A 17,900-nucleotide genomic window follows, 5' to 3' on the forward strand; every position below is an offset into this window, starting at 1 on the left:
GAAGTGCTCTTTGTAGAGGAAATGGTTAGATTGGGCCCCAGGTTGTGGTTAGTGTGGCATTTGAGTTCCACTGGGACAGAAATACTTTCTGGGGCAGCTAAACCATGTTCATGGACAGGTTTGCTCTCTTGGCCTTCAACTGGATATATTGGATATGGCAAAGTAAATCTAGTAGCTGAGAATCTTCAAAGGCCACCAAACAAGAAAACATCTACTGGCTGTTTAAGCTGGGAGGTGGTAGTGCACGCCTTTAATCTCAGTACTTGGGAGGCAGAGGCAGGCGAATCTCTGTGAGTTCGAGGCCAGCCTAGTCTACAAAGCAAGTTCCAGGAAAGGCTCCAAAGCTACACAGAGAAACCCTGTCTCAAAAAAAAGAAAGGAAGGAAGGAAGAAAGGAAGGAAAGAAGAAAGAAAGAAAGAAAGAGAAAGAAAGAGAAAGAAAGAGAAAGGAAGAGAGAGAGAAAGAAAGAAAGAAAGAAAGAAAGAAAGAAAGAAAGAAAGAAAGAAAGAAAGAAAGAAAATGTCTACTGGCTGTTTAAAGTTTGTTCTGGTGTGATTTTCCAGATGGTAAAGCATCTAAGTATTTCTGTAAGGGCCTGCCTACACCAGTTAGGTTAATAAGTCTAACAGAAAGAAACTAAAAATCTGTAGAATGTTAAATTCAGGCACTTGAGGTTCCCATACTCCACCCTCTTGCTATTTTTTGTGTTCTAGGTGTTTCTCGTGTTCTAGGTGATTCTGCACATGACAGACTTTGGTTCTTCCCAAGGAGAGAAAGCAATCTGCTGAATCTATTCATGAAAAATTCAAGTTATTCGTTCATGAAATTTCTTTTAGGATAAGACACCAATTGCAGTTGAGCACTTTAGAAAGGTGTTTTTATGAGACAAGGCCTTAGTGTAGCATACACTGGCCTTGAACTGACTGGAATCACGGGTATAAAAGTGTGTGCCATCCGGCCTGGCTTAAGGCATTGATAGTTTCTGTAGAAGCACAATTATGTTCCATTGGTTGTTGTTTACTATCCATTGTTTCGCACCTCCCTCCCGTATTCTCATGAAAATACGTTTCTGGGACATGGGACTTGGGTGGTGTTGGACAATGAATAGTAACGGGATGAGTTGCACATAAGCAGACTCTGAAATGTTAATATTTTGAAGTTTGGTATATTTAGAAACTCAGAAGGGGTAAAGAAATCCTTGTGTTCTTTTGATATTTTCAGTTTGAGCTTGTTCCCTTTTGGTCAGTGATGGTGGCAGGGGAGATGGACAAAGCCAGATTACAGATAATTCACATCTACCATTTTACTGACTCCATGTATCTGCTTCCATTTTCTTTTCTGATTCTTAGTACTTACAAAGTCTCTATGCTGAAGAACTTGACTATGGCCTGGCTGGGATGGCAGAGCCCTTTTTGACCCTTCATAAATTATACACTTTCAACTTTGAAAAGCAAGCCAGTGACATCATATTTCCTATTAGAGATACAGCTGTGAGCTCCTTTTGAGTTGATAGTATAAAATGGGGGGAATTGGGAAAGTTAAGTTGATAATATTATGGCTAAGAGCGTGACGCCTGGGGCTGGTCAGGTGGCTGAACAGGTAAAGGCATTTGTCACTAAGCCTGACCCACCCCAGTTCCATCCCCATATCCCACGTGGTAGAAGAAGAGAACCTACCCTTATCTGTTGTCCTCTGACCTCCACATGTGTACCATATCGTGTTGGTTCATACGCATACATGTACACAAACACACAAAACAAACAAATATAAAATATTGTTTTATAAAGCCTTCCTTAACAGGTGAGTATCCCAGTCTGGAGGGAGTTGGCTTCCGTAATACCCAACTGTTGCTAAACTTCCCTCTTAAGGCCCCGCCCCTTAAGAACGTTACATTGGCTTCAAGCTTCAGCAAGCGTCTTGTGGGGTGAAACCACATATGCCCTATTTTCTGAAGCTCCTTTTGTGCTTAAGAAGTGAATTTCATCTCCCGTGGAGAGACAGTAAGGAATGTGCTAAGAATGGTGTCCCTTCATTTTCTCTTGCTCTCTAGACCCCTCCCTCCTCTCTCCTGTCTCCTTCACAGCACGCTTCCCCCATGGCTGTGGAAAGACCGCTGTCATCTCCTCTAGCAGAACATGCCCTGACACTGAGCTTGCTAGGCCATCCATCTCCCTCATAAAACTTGTTTTCATGGGTCGGTCGAAGCCCTTGGGGGTGTCCCAGTGATTTTGACTTCATGGAAATGATGCCGACTTGCAGTCAGCTCCCCAGGAGAAGGAGAAGGCTAAGAAATGCAAATGCCACCAGTGGGAACGTTTAAAGATTTATAAAAATTAGTGTTTCTGATGCATTAAGGACGCCGGTGGTGGCGGCTTGCATCTGTCACTGTCGTGTTCCATTGTCTCGCAGGTACTTAATCAGTGCACATTGCCGGGGCTATATTTGTTTTCTTGTGTCTGCCTAGACAGATAATCTCTCTCTTCTCTGATGGTTCCGTCTCAGGTACCTGTCTCGGACCCGAGTCTGAAGGGAAGGTGGAGGGGTAAGGCCCCTCCTCGCTTCCCACTCATTCTTGGCTTGCTCACAGGAAGAGGATTGTGTGAGAGAGAACAGTAGTATTTCAATATCTGTTTTCTTCTTCCTGGTAGGAACACAGGGAAAGTCACACTTAGCTTGACAGTTTCCACCCCAAGTTCTGGAATTGCCCATCTGATAGCAGCTGTAGGGATGATTATGTCTCGGGGACTACTGTCTCACCAGTGGGATTAAGACCCTTGTAAGTGGGTTGTTAGTTATGCCAGGGGAGACATAACAAGTAGGCCCTTAACAGACCACACACCAGCTATCCCTTCATGGGCTTCCTGGCCTCTGAAATGATGAGAAAGAAACATTTTACTTTTATAAATTACCTAGTTTTAGGTTCTGAGTAAGAGCTCCTGACCAGTATAAATTTTCAGTACTGCACCATGTTGAGCTTTGAGAAGGATTCCATGTAAGGGCAGGCAGCTTCCCTGCCTGCTGAAGGAGAACCATGTGCAAATGTTAAGTCTGGATGTTGACGTGTTGCATGCGTGTATACAAACACTCCATTAACACTTGGTTTTTATTTAGTCCACTTTAAGGGAAGGAATCCCCCAATTTTTGCTCTAAGTTACTCTGAAGGACGAGAACCCTTTTATTAAAGTATCTAAAGCGTTTCCCTGAAGTCAGCTTAAGGAAAAGATTTAGACTGGTCTGATATTGAATAATGAGAGCTAGGTAACCCACTGGGTTCCTCTCTGTGCTCTGGTTGCTGGGAGTCTTAACATAGAGGTGTTTGGTTAGTTTTGATCTTTGGCTTGTTCTTTACTATACTGGTATATAGAAATAGCATTTTGTAAAAGAAAAGTAATAAGTTATGCATGTGCCCAGAGTGGTAAGTGTTGCCTTTCTACCCCGTGGTGTATAAAAGGGAAATGAAGTGATCTTCCCTGGATTCACATTCCGTTCCAAGACTGGAGTGTAGCTCAGTGGTCAGTGTAGATCAGTCCTGATGCTCATGTGCATGACCCGGGGTTGAATCTGGCCAACACTAACCAAACAAAAAAGAGTTCCGTTCCAAACAGCTCCTTACTGCTTCTGCTGATTTTGCCACTTTGCTCTTGCTCCCCTGGTGCCCATCTTCTTATATTGTCCCTGTTCTTGGTGGATAAATTGCTTCTACATGTCATCGCTTGTGTGCCTATCATGTCTCTTTTTTTAAGTTCCTAACGAAGACTCTTCTTTGTAGCCTCCAAGCAAAGCCTCACATATTTCAAGTACTAAGTCTCAGTAACAGAGTTGCTAGGTAGCTTACAGGGTACCCAGTACATCTTCACTCAAATAAGAAGTGCTGATTTAGTATATGTACATACAATGCAATGTTTGGGACATCCGTATAGAAGTGTATTTGAATTCAGATTTCCTTTGGCTTTCTATCTTTGTATTTAAATTTGGCCATGTTCTCATTAAACATTGGGATGATTCTGTATTTAGGCATTGTCAGACATGTTGTCTCACGGGTCTTAGTGGACTGTGAATGACAGTGGGCTAGAGGCATGACACACAGACATTAATATAGCGTCCTTTCCACATTTCGTTTTCCCCACCAGCCACTTTATTACATGGGAATCAGGACCATCTTTGTGAATGACAGATGACAGACTCTAGGCAGATCTGATGTGTGATACACTTCTCAGGGTGAACGTTGGTGTGCATATGCCCTATTACGATGCAATTCAGTACCCTCGGGGCTCTCTGTGGATTCAAATAACTGAAGAATAAATGCAGTTAAAGGAATGGCTAGCAGGAGATAATCAGGCTTTCAAGCTTGAGAGAGGACCGTTCGGAGGCTGATTGGAATGGCCAAATGGCAACCTTCCCCTGTCTCAGCCCACTGATTTCCCCGTAAGCATGGCTGAGTTCTCTCTAAAATAAGGGGTGGGGGATGTCAAAGAGTCTGGTGGTACTCTTACTGTAAAATACAAGGCAGTGACCTTGGAGTTCACAGCTACTTAATGTCACGTGAGATTTCCGAAGTAGTCAGTCGCTAATAGCCCAGAAATGGAAAGGCAGAATTCCTGCCCCACACCTGCCATTCATTTTCAGAGAGTGCTGAGATAATCATGATGCTAATCTGGGCTTTGAGTTTTCTTTCCTTAAATATAAGGACACACTCATGATGTGCTCCAGAAAGCACTTAGGAATTTGTGAAGATTTAATTCAAGACATAGGATTGCAGCTTGGATAACAGTCCCCTCCCCCTCCAGACACCCCCCTCAGATCCTGTTGTTTTTAACCAGGTGAAATTGGCAGTTACTAACTTTGGAGAACAGTTTCTACAGCTCTGACAGAGACCTCTCGAAGCAGACATAGGGACCTTGAAGAGAGGAGATCTGTGTGGTATTTTGAAACAATGTTTACTTTATAACCATAAAACATAAACCATATAACAATCGCTCTAGATTTCTTACTTAATCCACTAATCAATGTTAGCAAGTATTTCTTAAAACAAATATAACGGCCTTTAGGGGTTATACATAGGCATCATTATTGAGAAGAAAGAACTTGAAGTATGTTTAGAGTAGACCCAGCATGGAATTGTTAACTGTTCCAAGAAAATACACATAGTAACATATGATTATGTGAACAGAACTATGTATAGAATTTTCCTTTAAATAGGAAGCCTGTTAAGGAATTCCTGACCTGCCTAGAAATTTCTGCATATTTGGTGTTACAGAGTTTATTTTATCCCCTCTAAGGCTGAATTTGTTCTTTTTTGTTTATCTTGTAAGGCTCCTGGTCCCCGATTTCTCCTTGGCTTTTATAATAACTGTTGAGATGTAGGGCAACTGTCAGCAGTGTTTAGCGTCACAGGGCTGTGGGTGACATTTGGCGACATCAATCAAAGCATCTGGTCATAGAGAGGAGTGTTATTGAGTAGGCCTCATAACTTTTTTGAAAAGTAAGATAGTAAGCCAACTCGTTTTCTAGTCTATCGAGGGTAGGCAGCTCCCGCTGGAATCTACAGTATATTGTGGAGGTAGTGGAGTCGCAGGCATACTTCTTAAGAGATAAAAATCAAAGCCAGAGAAGTGGCATGGCACCTTCCATATCACGTTTAAGGCCTTACCAAATTTTAGTATTCTAGACGGTGTGGAGCTGTAAAACAATGAGAGCCATCCTGCAGAGAGACATAAATGATAGAGAGGAGGTGTAAGTGCAATTCTGCAAAAGTCCACTGGGTTCTAGGTATGGGCTGTGGAGTTCTACTAAGTGTGATGCCGGGCTGCAATCTTAGAGGACACAGAGTTCGCGAGGTATATGGTACCTTGCATAAGTATCATTCTACTTGTGTGCCCACATATAGAACACGGTGTGATGGGAGGGACTGAGAAGTATCTCTGGTTTAAAAGTATAGCTGCCTTCCTAATGATGCCCTCGAAGGGTGAGGTGTCTAGAGAGGACCTGAACCACTCCTGAGCACAGTTGGTGTGTTCAGCAGGTATTAGGCGTTTTGTATATGTTGCCTACTTTCATCATGATTAGATGTAAGGAAAAGCAAGCTCAGAGGGGAAAGCTGTTTACCCAAGGCTCCCTAGCTAGTGATGGTGAGCCAGGATGCAAGCCCATGCCTGACTGCTTGTCCACCTGCGCTCCTGAGTCCACCTGGCAATTGGAATGAGAATCAGTGATCCCAAAGTGCCCAATTCTAGGGAGGGCTTATTCTATTCTGGGCATGACGTGTGGAGGATCCATAGAGGAGGAGTTACTTAGAAGGGGGAGCAGAGGGGATGTTAGGTTATGGTTTATTGTGGGTTATTGGTTTGCCACACAGAGGGATGGTTCCTCTGTTTACATCTCTAGGTAGTTCTTGCCATCACGGTGTGAAATTACCATCTCTGTTCTGTAGAACATTTGCAGAAAATTGAAGCTTAAAAGTCAGAAAGCCTGGGCAAGGTCAAACAGCTATTGCAGGGTTAGGGCTTAAATTTAGTATGGGAAGCTCATCACTGGGGACAAATCAACAATTTGGAACTGGGATTAACAATTTGACTTCGTGAGTTAAAAAACTAGGCGTGTTTCCAGGGTCTGGAGAAGCCAATGAACACATTCAGATGGGAGGAAATCATGTCAGGAATGCCAGGCTCTAGGCTGAGAACAAGCCTGGTGGGTACGAAAGAGATGTCTCTTGGGCATTTAGTGTTCATCTTGGGGAGGGGCAGATTCTGGTCCTTGGGTATTTCAGGCAGGGGGGACGAGACGGGAGCAGACATGGAGGAGGAGGAGGAGGAGGAGGAGGAGGAGGAGGAGGAGGAGGAGGATGGGAGAAGCAGGCTGACGAGTGCTTTAACAGCTGTTCCACACATCCACAAAATGACTCCGAGGGAAAAAAAAAATTGTTCTATTTATTTGCCTTTCCCCCTTCCATATATCTTGCCAGCAGCATTCATCAATATCTGTCATTTCCCAGGGGGCTTAGACATGTCTAGCAATTCATTCTACTGAATTATATTTCAATACCCGGACGGAGGGAGGCCAGATTGCTGGCGTTAACTCTGACCTCTGCCCACTGTCACTTAGCTGCCGCCATCCCAGCTCCACCGCCCGCCCACCTCCTCCAGGCCCTCGCTCACACCGCCATTCCCGGGTGACACTGCCTGGTGTCTGTGGCCTGTTAGAATGTTCTCACTAAAGAGGGCTCTATTCAGCATGCTTTAAAAATCCATTTCCAGCTGCCCCTTTACCTTTGATCTATGCAAGCAGAGCTCAGGGTCAAACTAGTATTTATTTATTTTTTTTAAATAAGAATTTTAAATTCAGACAAGCACCACCCAAGGGGAGCCTGCCTTGGTGATCTAGGTACAGTTGGGGAGTTGCTGGCCACGGTTGGGTGGTTTTACAGAGTGGAAGAATTTGCTGGGTGTTACTACAGCCAAGGGCTGTGATGGAGTTGAATCGGAGGGACGTAGCTTACCATGCCCTGCTGTACACATTAACTGATTGGATCCTAATGTCCGCACTTAGTAGAATTAGATTGAGTGGTAATCGTGGTAGATGATAAGAAACACGGCTTTAAGTACAAGTTAAGGGAAAACAAACAGAAGGCCAAAAAGATTTCCATGTAAGTACCATTTTGAGTTGTTCCCTTGAAAACTGTACTGTGTGTTGACATTTTTGCTCTTTCATCATAAAATGGCACGAGTCACAGGCTGCCTATATTAGATTGAGTGTGCAGGACCGCTCTATCTTTGAACTGCCTTACCAAAGCACCTGTACCAAAAGTAAGTTTTGATTTAGAGCTAAAGCTGTGATTGACAGTGGCAGTGGCAGCCTCAGACTGACCTCCAGAGCCTCGTGGTTTATCCAAAGGCTTTGATTTTCATGTTGTAGGTCCATGTGTTCTGCTGTTTTCCCATAGTTCCTAGCACTCTGCCAGCGTGGTCCTGGGCTTTAGTTGACACTGACCCAGTCTCTCTAAGTATGTGAAATTGTTAACTTCCCAAGAAATTGCTGGCCTCCGTTGCCTGCCTCCTGTGCTCTATGCTTCCTTCAAAGCACTTCTCTTAATTTGGTCATTGAATCCTTGTATTTATTAGTGTTGCCTATCTATCCTATGTTAAAGACAGTGTGCTGTGGATAGTATTCCAGAAAGTGAAAGGAGATGTTTCTGGTGAATCTGAGTCACAAGCTAATGAGGAGAGACCTCAGTGCCCTAGTAGGCCCAAGTCAGCTGTAACACCATCATCCGAAGCTGCGTGTGTGCGCGCGCTCTTGTATTCAGCTTCCAATTTCTGTGTCAGCTGGAGTTTGCTGGTGAGTGGGCAGTGATATCAAGGACTGAGGGTCAAGGCTGTGCTCTGGACTCCTCTCGTGTCAAAGAACACACTGCACGATTTTTAAAAGGATTGAAAAGCCGCCCAATATAGAAATAAATGAAATTTAACATGTGTGGTCAACTGTCCGCTGGTCTCTCAGTTGTTTTTATTTATGCCGCTAAGAAGAATGACTGAGCAGGATTGTTGATGCTCTCTAGTCACTCCTCTGCAGTGGGGACAAGAAATGGGAAGGCAGTCACCGTGCAAGTGGGAAGATGGAGGGAACCGTGTCCCCATGTTGTTGTCGCACTGCTGGAGATGAATACAGGGAGCTGTAATTGCTGTGGGGACGGGAGTCATGACGACAAGGGAGCAAATGTTTAGGAGGGAGCAATGGGGCACAGAAGAAGGATCTCTGGGTGATGATGGAAGATTCCCAGGGCAGGGGCTGCTGAGTCATCGATTCTGCCCAGAACCAGCCAGTGACTTAGCGTGGGCCTTAATCTTCCCATGCCTGAGGTTTGGAGAGCACTTAAAAGATTCAGTCCCCTGCTTATGACAGGAAGGGTGTGGGTTATTAAGTATAATTTGCAATAGGGGGAGTTGATGTGAATTGTGTAGCTCTCTGCCTTGAGAAAAATCTCAGTACCCCATTGTGATTTTCTTCCTTTTTTTTTTTTAACTAAAAGATGTAGGGATTTTAGCTAAGCAAAGGAGACTTTTTTATGTGTAGTGAAAGATACATAATACACTTTAACATTTTTAAATGTTTTAAGTACATAATTTCATCACATTAAATACATTTCTATCATTGTACAGCCACTGTCACTATCCATCTCTGCAACAATTTCATCATCCCACACTGAGACTCTATAATGCATTAAGCAGGGGCTTCTCTCTCTTCCCCCAAACTCAAAAGCCATAATTGTACTGTCTCAGTGAACTGACTATTGCAGGTACTTTATGGAAAGGGAATCATATAACATCTGACCTCGTGTGACTAGCTTATTTCATTTAGCATGATGTCTTCATGGTTCATGTCTGTGTTCCTCAACCTGTGGGTTACAACCTCTTTGGGAGAGGTTGAACAACCCTTTTGCAGGGGTCACCTAAGGCCATCAGAAAGCATAGCTATTGACATTACAAGTCATAACAGTAGCAAGATTACAGTTATGAAGTAGCAGCGAAAATAGTTTTATGGCTGAGGGGGTCACCACAACACAAGGAACTGTATTAAAGAATTGCAGCATTAGGAAGGTTGAGAACCACTGACCAGTATCAGAATTTCATTCCATTTATAGGTTAATATTTCGTTGCATTGACAGATTATTCTCATCTATTAATGGGCGTGTGGCTTCCTGCTTTTAGCTCCTGTGAGTAGTGCTGCTGGGGAGATGGGTGTGCAAACATTCGCTTTCACAGCCTTGGTATATGTGCCTAAAGAGAGGTGAAGCAAGGGCCATTTTACTAGGCCGTGTGAGGGGCTGAGTGGTGGGACTCCAGCTTCTTCCAGGGTGGCGGTGAGTGTGAGGTTTTAGGGGACAACTGTGAGAACTTCAGAAGATGGTAAGGGGAGCAACAGGCTGCTATCCAAAACCTAGAAACCTATATACGTCTTAAGGTACTGGCTGAGAGACTCTTCTCCCCAGAGAACATGGCTCTGTTCACCTGCTTGTGGCCAATACCATCTTGGCCTTCATGTTTGTTTTCTTCTTGCCCCTCAGCCTCTGTGATGATCCCTCCAGTCTCACTATACCCCTAATATGATCCTCCTGCCTCCTCGAAACCACCAAGAGCAAGGCATTGGCCACCCTGCCCAGCTTCTGACTGTTCTTGGTCAGTGCCTTAGAGAGGGATAAACAAGCTTTTCAGAGCTCGTAGCTCTGAGTACCGGAAGCCAGACTGGAGCAGTACTTTTTCAATGTAGTTGTTCAGCCTTCTCTTTCCTTTTATATCCTGGTTATAATCCAAAAGAAATAACCCCAAATGTAAGGCTGTAGACTGATGGCTAAATCTATGAGGCCCTTCAGGTGACACGGAACATTTTTAATGGAAGCTCTCACATCTAGTCAGGTAGCATGATTCCCTGATGATAAAGGAGATCTCTAGAGGCTATATTTAATTCTTTATATGGCCATTCTGCTAAAATTATTGCTGACTTGGTGTTTTCCTGTTTCCGGGGGATAGTCCCACCTGTGGGGCAGTTTGGAAGCACGTATCTCATGTCTGAAAGCATGCATCTATAAAGCTGCTGCCTCTCTATTGGAATTCAGGGTCTTGGAATTCAGGGTAGAAACAAAGAAAAGCACATTCCCAGAGAGGCTAATATGCAGCTTACTTAGAACCAGGACATGGTTGGCATCTTTGCTCAGTAATGTTTATTTTAGTGTGTAACCATAGATAAATGCAGGGCTCCAGCTCTCTCGGTTAAGTGGAGTCCCCATGGCCAGTACAGCCACAGTAGCTACTGTGAGTAGTTTAAATGGCATAGATAGACCTCAATGCTTGAAACCTGTCAGGTTCTGAGATTGATTGGGGTCAACTGATTCCAACTTTAAAATGGACCTCTGTTTCACGCCTCCATATCTCTCGTTCTGTCTGTAGAGAATATTTAAGGAGAGCTTTAATGAACACGGTGAGATTTTTAGAAGCATGCTTTCAAAGAGCCTGGTGCTAATCAATGTTCCAGTTGTGACAACAAGCTCCATTTGGTATTAAAATGAGCAGCCAGATTGCTAAGCAAGCTCACCTCTCATACAACACATTGGAAGTGGTATTATCCATTAATTTCCACCCTGTGCAGCTGAACAATGCTGTTGACAGATGCTGATTTTCTTAAATCGTAGGCAGCAAATGATGCATGAATGTAACAGCAACACACTTTTTAGAAGCCCTTGGTAGTCATCAGAAAGTAAATTTATATGAAGTTGGATGTGGTCGCTACCAGCTACAGCACTGTGTTAGTACCCTCTAATGATCGCCTTAGATCCATCTGTTACTCTGTTCTCTATTCACACCAAGGGGGGGCCAGGCAGGAAGGATGCGTCCCATGTGTTGTATTAACAGACCGTCTAATTTGTAGCATTTGTATGATTTTGTAGGATAAGACCATTTCAAGAATAATGACATCTGAGATCCAACCTATTGCATGATTTATAAACATTTCATCGTGTACATGTCTGTGTGCTTACTAATTAATTTTTCTAGTGTCATAACTTGTTCCTCTTGCTCGCTACAGTGTGTATTGTATTCCTTGTATGTTCAGCTGATTTGATTGAGTGTTGAACTCTGTAATGTATTTTCTGTTTTAGATTTTAGTTTCCCTCCACTTTACAAGTGAGGAGCCTGAGGTTTGGAGAAGGTTATGAAATAAGTAGAAGAATTAGTTTGAGGGTTTTAGCCATGAGACTCTGAGGTCTGACCTTAGAGTCCCCCACAGCTAAAGTAGTTATTATTTACCCCGGCTGCCAGTGGCCTTTACATCCTGTTAGGTTTAAAGAGAGTCTAAGATACATGCATAGGCCATGGCTAGTTAGGTATTAAATCTAAGTGTCATCTTCTGGGTTAGGCTCTGTTGAGGTAACAAAGAAATTGAAGGCATACCTTTCTCCTTCATAATGAGATAGAATCCATGTATGAGAGCAGCGAATAAGATTTGGAATTAGCTTTAATAGTGGTGTCAGCAAAAGGCAAGGTAGCACTCAGGTCTTATTACCAGAGGCCGCTCCATATTTTTAAAACTCCTGGGAGCTTTAACAAGAGGCAGATTTTCAAAAGGAAGGTCAGCATGTGTGAAAAAAGGACCCTGGCTTTGATCCCGTCTGCTGGTGCTGGCTTCTGTCCAGAGTCTGGCTTTGGCTCAGCCCAGTGATCTGGGATCTTCACAGATTAGCATCCTGTACAGAGGGCTTAGCCAGGAGTGTTGGCTCTGATGAGGAGGCTCCTCGTGGTTCCCCTTTGCTCTGATTGGCCATCAAACCTCCTCCTGACTCTAGGCATCCTCATCTGTAGCCATTGGAAGTATCTACTTTCACTTAGGAACTATCATTTGGAGGGGTGGAAGGAATGTGTTTGGGGCTAGTTTTCTGGGTTAGAATATGGAACACATTTTTGATAAAACACCCAAAGCAAAATTATAAAATTTTATGTACAGAAACAGAGGATCATTCACTCTAACCCCATACCCCTCCCAGTCACTGTAACCTAAGCTTAATATTTGGTGTGCTTTTCAGGTTCACGTAAAGTGGAAATATTTGCAGCCACAAGTCAAACTCTTATTTCTTTGTTTAGACTCTTGAGTTGAACTAGCAAAACTTACTGCCTGGCAGAAAAGTTTCAAGTTCTACATTCTTTTTAAAACTATTATTATTGTTGTTGTTGTTGTTGTTATTGTGTATGTGTGCACGCACACATGCCACAGCATATATGTGAAGGTCAGAGAATAACTTTGTGGAATAAGTTCTCTCCTCCCACCTTTATGTGGGTGCTGGGGACCAAACTCATGGTGTCCGGCTTCCGAAGCAACCATTTCCTCCTCCGGAGAGAATGCTGATTTTGTTATTTCCGTGAAGTCATGTTACTTATTTTAATGTTACTCAATATTGTACCTCTGTCTTAAGTGACCTGTCTTAAGTGACACAGCCAATAGAGGGTATTTTATCGCTATTGTGGTGGAGGAGGACCAGGCTTTGTGATGTGTGAGGCTCAACAATTTGATTGACACACAACCAGTAAGAACTGGATTTGAAGCCGAGTTTGTCTGATCGCAAGCCTTTCGTTTGAACAACTTTGTTCTCATTTTTCCAAGTGATGCACCTTACACACACACACACACACACACACACACACACACACACACACACACACATACTTTCTTACAAGTAGAACTCATTCCCTCAATTTATAGCGTGTTCCCACCTAAGCGTGTGTGATAACTATTTTCTTGCCTTAGAATTGGGGCTCAAGGGCCAGAACAGTGGGTTTGGCAGTTTGCTTCATTGGCTGTGAGCCCTGGCCTAGCTACAGAACCTGTCTGCATTGACAGTGACAATGACAGTCTCTGCCCACAAGGCTGTCACAGTGTTGCAGAGCCTGGTGTGCACCGAAGCCTTGTTGGATTGTAGATGTTGCACTGTTCTTATAGATAAAATTGAAGAAAATGATCTGCTCACTGATACTCTTCCTGCTTAGACCAGATCAGCTATTGCTTGGCTAGTATAGTTAGGTTGCATTCAGTCAATCAGCAGTTACTGAATTTGTACCAAGGGCCATCCCCTTTCCCAGGAACTGTAGGTACACAAATGTATAACCCTGTTTCCTATATCTGGGATCTTAGCAACATACTTTAATAATTCCTTTCTACCAAATGAAAAAGAAAAACTAACTTGTAGATTTTTTTTAAGTGAACTACAATATCTTTCTGTTATTAACAGTCGGGGTTTCTAAGTATCTTATAATCTTAGATTTAAATAAAAAGCGTATCTTTGGAGAATGGCACAGTAAGGATTCCCTGAGCCCTGCTGTCTAGTACTCCTTGGCTTCAGTAGCCCCTCTCTCCAAGTATAAAGGAAATGATGGCTAAGGTACAGGAAAAGTCTTGCTAGTACCCGTCCCCAAGCCTTTCATTCAGATTACCCAGCTAGCTGGTATGTTTTTAGAGGGTTATATCTTTCAGAGTTGTATCTGGATTATAAAGAAACTGTGTTTTCATACTGTATGAATGTTTTCCTAAGTATACCCTGTGGCCTTCCTGTCGTTTCTCGGTGGCGTCCTGCTTCAGGACCTACAGCGGTAGGTCCTAAAGCCCGTCCTAATCCAGCTTCTAGATCGTGTTTCAAGATAAGGCAAGAGAAAAAAAAAATTCAAATTCCACGCTTCTGACTTTAAATGTAACATTCCTCCACAAAACTGATCCGGTTCACAGAGGTAATTAATTATGTGTGAGTTTTCACTAGCAGCCTTCATCATCTAGTTGATAGTTGCTATGTGTGTGTGGTTGAGAAAAGTCATATTCTAGTGCCAGCAAAATGGCGCCATGGATAAAGTGCTTTTTGTGCAAGCTTGATGACCAGGAGTCCACATAAAGAATGTGGGAAGAGAGAGTGACCCCAGAGTGGTTGTCCTCTGACTCCCACACACATGCCATGGCAGGTATGTACCTGTACACACACACACACACACACACACACACACACACACACTCACACATACACATATGCACGCACGCACGCACAAATAAATAAGTACTTTAAAAAGTCATATTCTATTGTGTGGACCTGATGGGGAGCAACTGACAAAAATCAGTGTGATTCCTTATTTTCAAGAAGAAAGAGAATGTGGAGGGAAAGACATGCGCGTGTCCAGGGTGGTTTTCTCTGCTGTGATCCTGGTGGTTTTGTTCCCACATATATGTACATTTTCTAGTTTTGAGTGATAAGAAGTAAAAACAAACCTGAAATTGTCTTTTCCCATTGTACTACTTAATGCCATAGCCAAACAGGCAATATGTGTTGAGTACTTTACTCAAAACTCCCTCAGTAATTCTTTGTGGTTGATTCGAGCAGGTCCATTTTAGAGATAGAGCAACTAATGTCAAGAGAGGGTGACTAAATTCCTTTCCCCAGTATCCTTTAGATCCAGAGCAAGGTCGCGGCAGCAAGTCTAGTTCATCCTTAGCTTCCGTACTTACACCGGGCAATGAATAAATGATCAGTTTTGCAAAATAAGAATCCATTTTCCCTTCTGTAATTAATATACAAAATTCTGAAAGCACTTTAGTTAAATACGGCATTACATCTTCTAATCTGATGGTTGATGGACGATACCCATAATGCTTAGCGTCTGTGGTGCCAGGGACCAGCGTGCATCATGGTGATAAACTACGTAATATGTCGCAGTCGTAATTAACTAGTCAGATATGCTTGTTAGGTGCGTGCTTGAGGGAGGAAGCCTGTGTCCCTTCGGATACAGGGCGAGCAGATGTGTGCGCTGCAGATCCTGCCGGAGTGTCCACACACGAGAGTCTCTCTTTTTATTCTCCTGTGTTGCTGGCAAGGAAATGCCCACCCTTCTTTGCACTACTCAGTAATAGTCCTGCACTAGGAGTGAGGCGAACCAGATAAAATCAGACATTGTGTTTATTAAGCATCGTTACCGTGTTAATAGTCATAGGCATTCTCACTTTACTGATGCAAAGGATCAAACTCCCTGGTGTGGAGAGCATGCTAGTCTGTGTCCTGAGGAACTACAGCGTGGAGATCTATCAGATGGTTGACTTCTAGAAGCGTGTGTGCGCATGTGTGTGGTGTGTGTGTGTGTGTGTGTGTGTGTGTGTGTGCTCAAGGTTGATGGGCATTGCACAGTGAACTTGACTGACACTGATTTATGCAAACGGATACCATTATGTACTCTATGGATACGGTTGGACATCCGCCTGGGCTTCACCGAGAGAAGCTGGGGAAAGGGACTCCGGCCCATTTCACCTCGAGAGAACCCCACCTCTTCTTTTGTTGGTCACGACTTTCACTTTGTAGCCCCTTCTTGCTCATTTCTAGACTGTTCCCCATATCAGATTTGCTCAAATAGCATCACAGACACACCACATTTATTTTTGTGATGATGAGAGAGTACACTGTGTATTTACATATATTCTCAAAACATTCTCTTTAGGATAGGCAGGAAGATGAAAACAAACAAACAAACAAACAAAAAACTTCATCCTAACCCGGTGAAGCCCCCCCCCCCCCCCATGCCCAGCATATGAAGTGATTTGCTTGGGTTTCAGTGGGAAGTCAGGGTCAGAACCCACCATGGTGTCTCCTGATTTAATTAAAACATTTTTCTCTGGTTGCTGGTCTTCAGCGTAACTACTGAGCATAGCCGAAGGGATGAAGAAAGATGACTTGGAATTGCCCACTCTTTCTACAGAACTACATCACTGACCTGCTGTTTACTCATTTTTTTTTTTCTACTCCGACAGGGAGGTACCTCCTTCCAAACCCGGTGGCAGGACAGGCGTGGCCTGCCTCTGCTGAGACGTCCAACCTCGTGCGCATGCGCAGCCAGGCACTGGGCCAGTCTGCTCCCTCGCTCACGGCCAGTTTGGTGAGTGTCTTATACGTGGTCAGAGTTGCCCTGGCCATTATGTCAGTGGGATCTGTCCAGCTGCTTCAACTGTAACTGGGTTTGCACTTACATACACGTAGCATTGACCACAGGATGGGCAGTGGGCATGTCTGTCTCTCTCTATGCCAATTTCTTCCTGCCCACCCACAAATGTGGAATATTTCTATTTGGTTCTGTGTCGGTTCCCCTTACCCCCCAAAAAGTAAAAAAAAAAATGTTTCTAGCCTTTAAAAAACTCCAAACAAACAACAAAAGCATTTCTAAAAATTAGGAGGCTATACTAAAGTCCAATGGTAAGAAAAAACACAGATGGTACCAATCTGTTCCTTATCAGAGCCTCCTGCCCAGATGGCTTATCATTGTTTTTTGTGTATACATGTGTGCGTGGTGCGAGTACGTATTTGTGTAGGCACGCATTGAGTCATCTGAGAGTAAGGTGTGTGTCCATCACAGCCCTTGCTTTGGTAACTGTCAACTTGAGTAATGTTCTCACTGATACAACCCCGTGTCTGCGTAGCAGTCTGGCTCAGTTTTACCACCAGCCGGCTCGTGTCCTTTCTAGCCTGTGCCCGCCGTGGTGGCGGGGTAGCACCAGGTCTGTGGAGGTCTGGTCTCCAGCACTTCTTTCTCTGCTCTTTTTGGATCTGGTGTGTTCCCACAGCCTTGCTTTGTCTTGAATAAAAATATCTAGATAATTTTTCATATGGTGCTCGCCTCCTGTTTCCCACGGGGAGAGTCTGGCTTGTGCATTCCTGTTCCAAACTGAGAACTATGGATGTGTCCTCGGGACATGCTCTAGACAGGTGCACGGTGCCTCTCTGCCCCTCACTGTGTTGTTAAGTTGGATAACCCAGGCAAGATGCTGCCTGGTTGCTCTGTGGTAGTCACCACCAACTTTCTCTCTTGCCGAGTAGGAGCTGTCTGGGTAGACAGCCTAGGCTCTGCAAACAGGCTGCTCTCCAAAAACTTCCCCTGAATTCAGCATCTGTTGGTGATTCTTGGAAGGATCATTCTTTTTTATGTTGATTAAAAATGGTGGAGGTTAGGAATGTAGCTCTGTGTTAGAGTACTTGCCTAGCATGGGGGAAGTCTTGGATTTGATCCCCTGCACAGAAAAAAAAAATGACCTTCCATTATTAGTACTCCCATATTTACCAGCTGGAACGTATTTGTGTGTCTGTTGCTAGCATAGACTTGGACTTTTTTTTTTTCTTTCCCAGTGTAACCTTGATTTTTAGCCATTATGTTTACTAGATTTTTGTTTTCTTGCAGGACACCTTTTTAAAAAAGTATGTGTGTGTAAGCATGTGTGTGTGGTTTCACATGTATGTGGGTGTAGAGATACATGCACATGTGTAGAGGCTCAAACTTGACATCATTGTCTTTCTTGGTCACTCTCCACTTTATTGATTATTCAAAGTCTCTTGATGAACTTGGAG

The 17,900-nt window shown here is 43.6% G+C and overlaps 1 protein-coding gene across 1 annotated transcript in view; it reads left to right on the forward strand.

Moving 5' to 3' along the window:
* The window catches only part of LOC131921550 (microtubule-associated serine/threonine-protein kinase 4-like), a 199,347-nt gene extending 182,832 nt beyond the window's left edge, over positions 1 to 16,515 (forward strand). Inside the window, exon 3 of the mRNA XM_059276292.1 lies at positions 16,316 to 16,515. Within this exon, the coding sequence (XP_059132275.1) occupies positions 16,316 to 16,515 (200 nt within the window). The remainder of the gene's footprint in view (positions 1 to 16,315) is intronic.
* Positions 16,516 to 17,900: the final 1,385 nt, after the last annotated feature.

This window comes from Peromyscus eremicus, chromosome 11, assembly GCF_949786415.1.
Source record: "Peromyscus eremicus chromosome 11, PerEre_H2_v1, whole genome shotgun sequence".
In the NCBI taxonomy this organism is placed as follows: Eukaryota; Metazoa; Chordata; class Mammalia; order Rodentia; family Cricetidae; genus Peromyscus; species Peromyscus eremicus.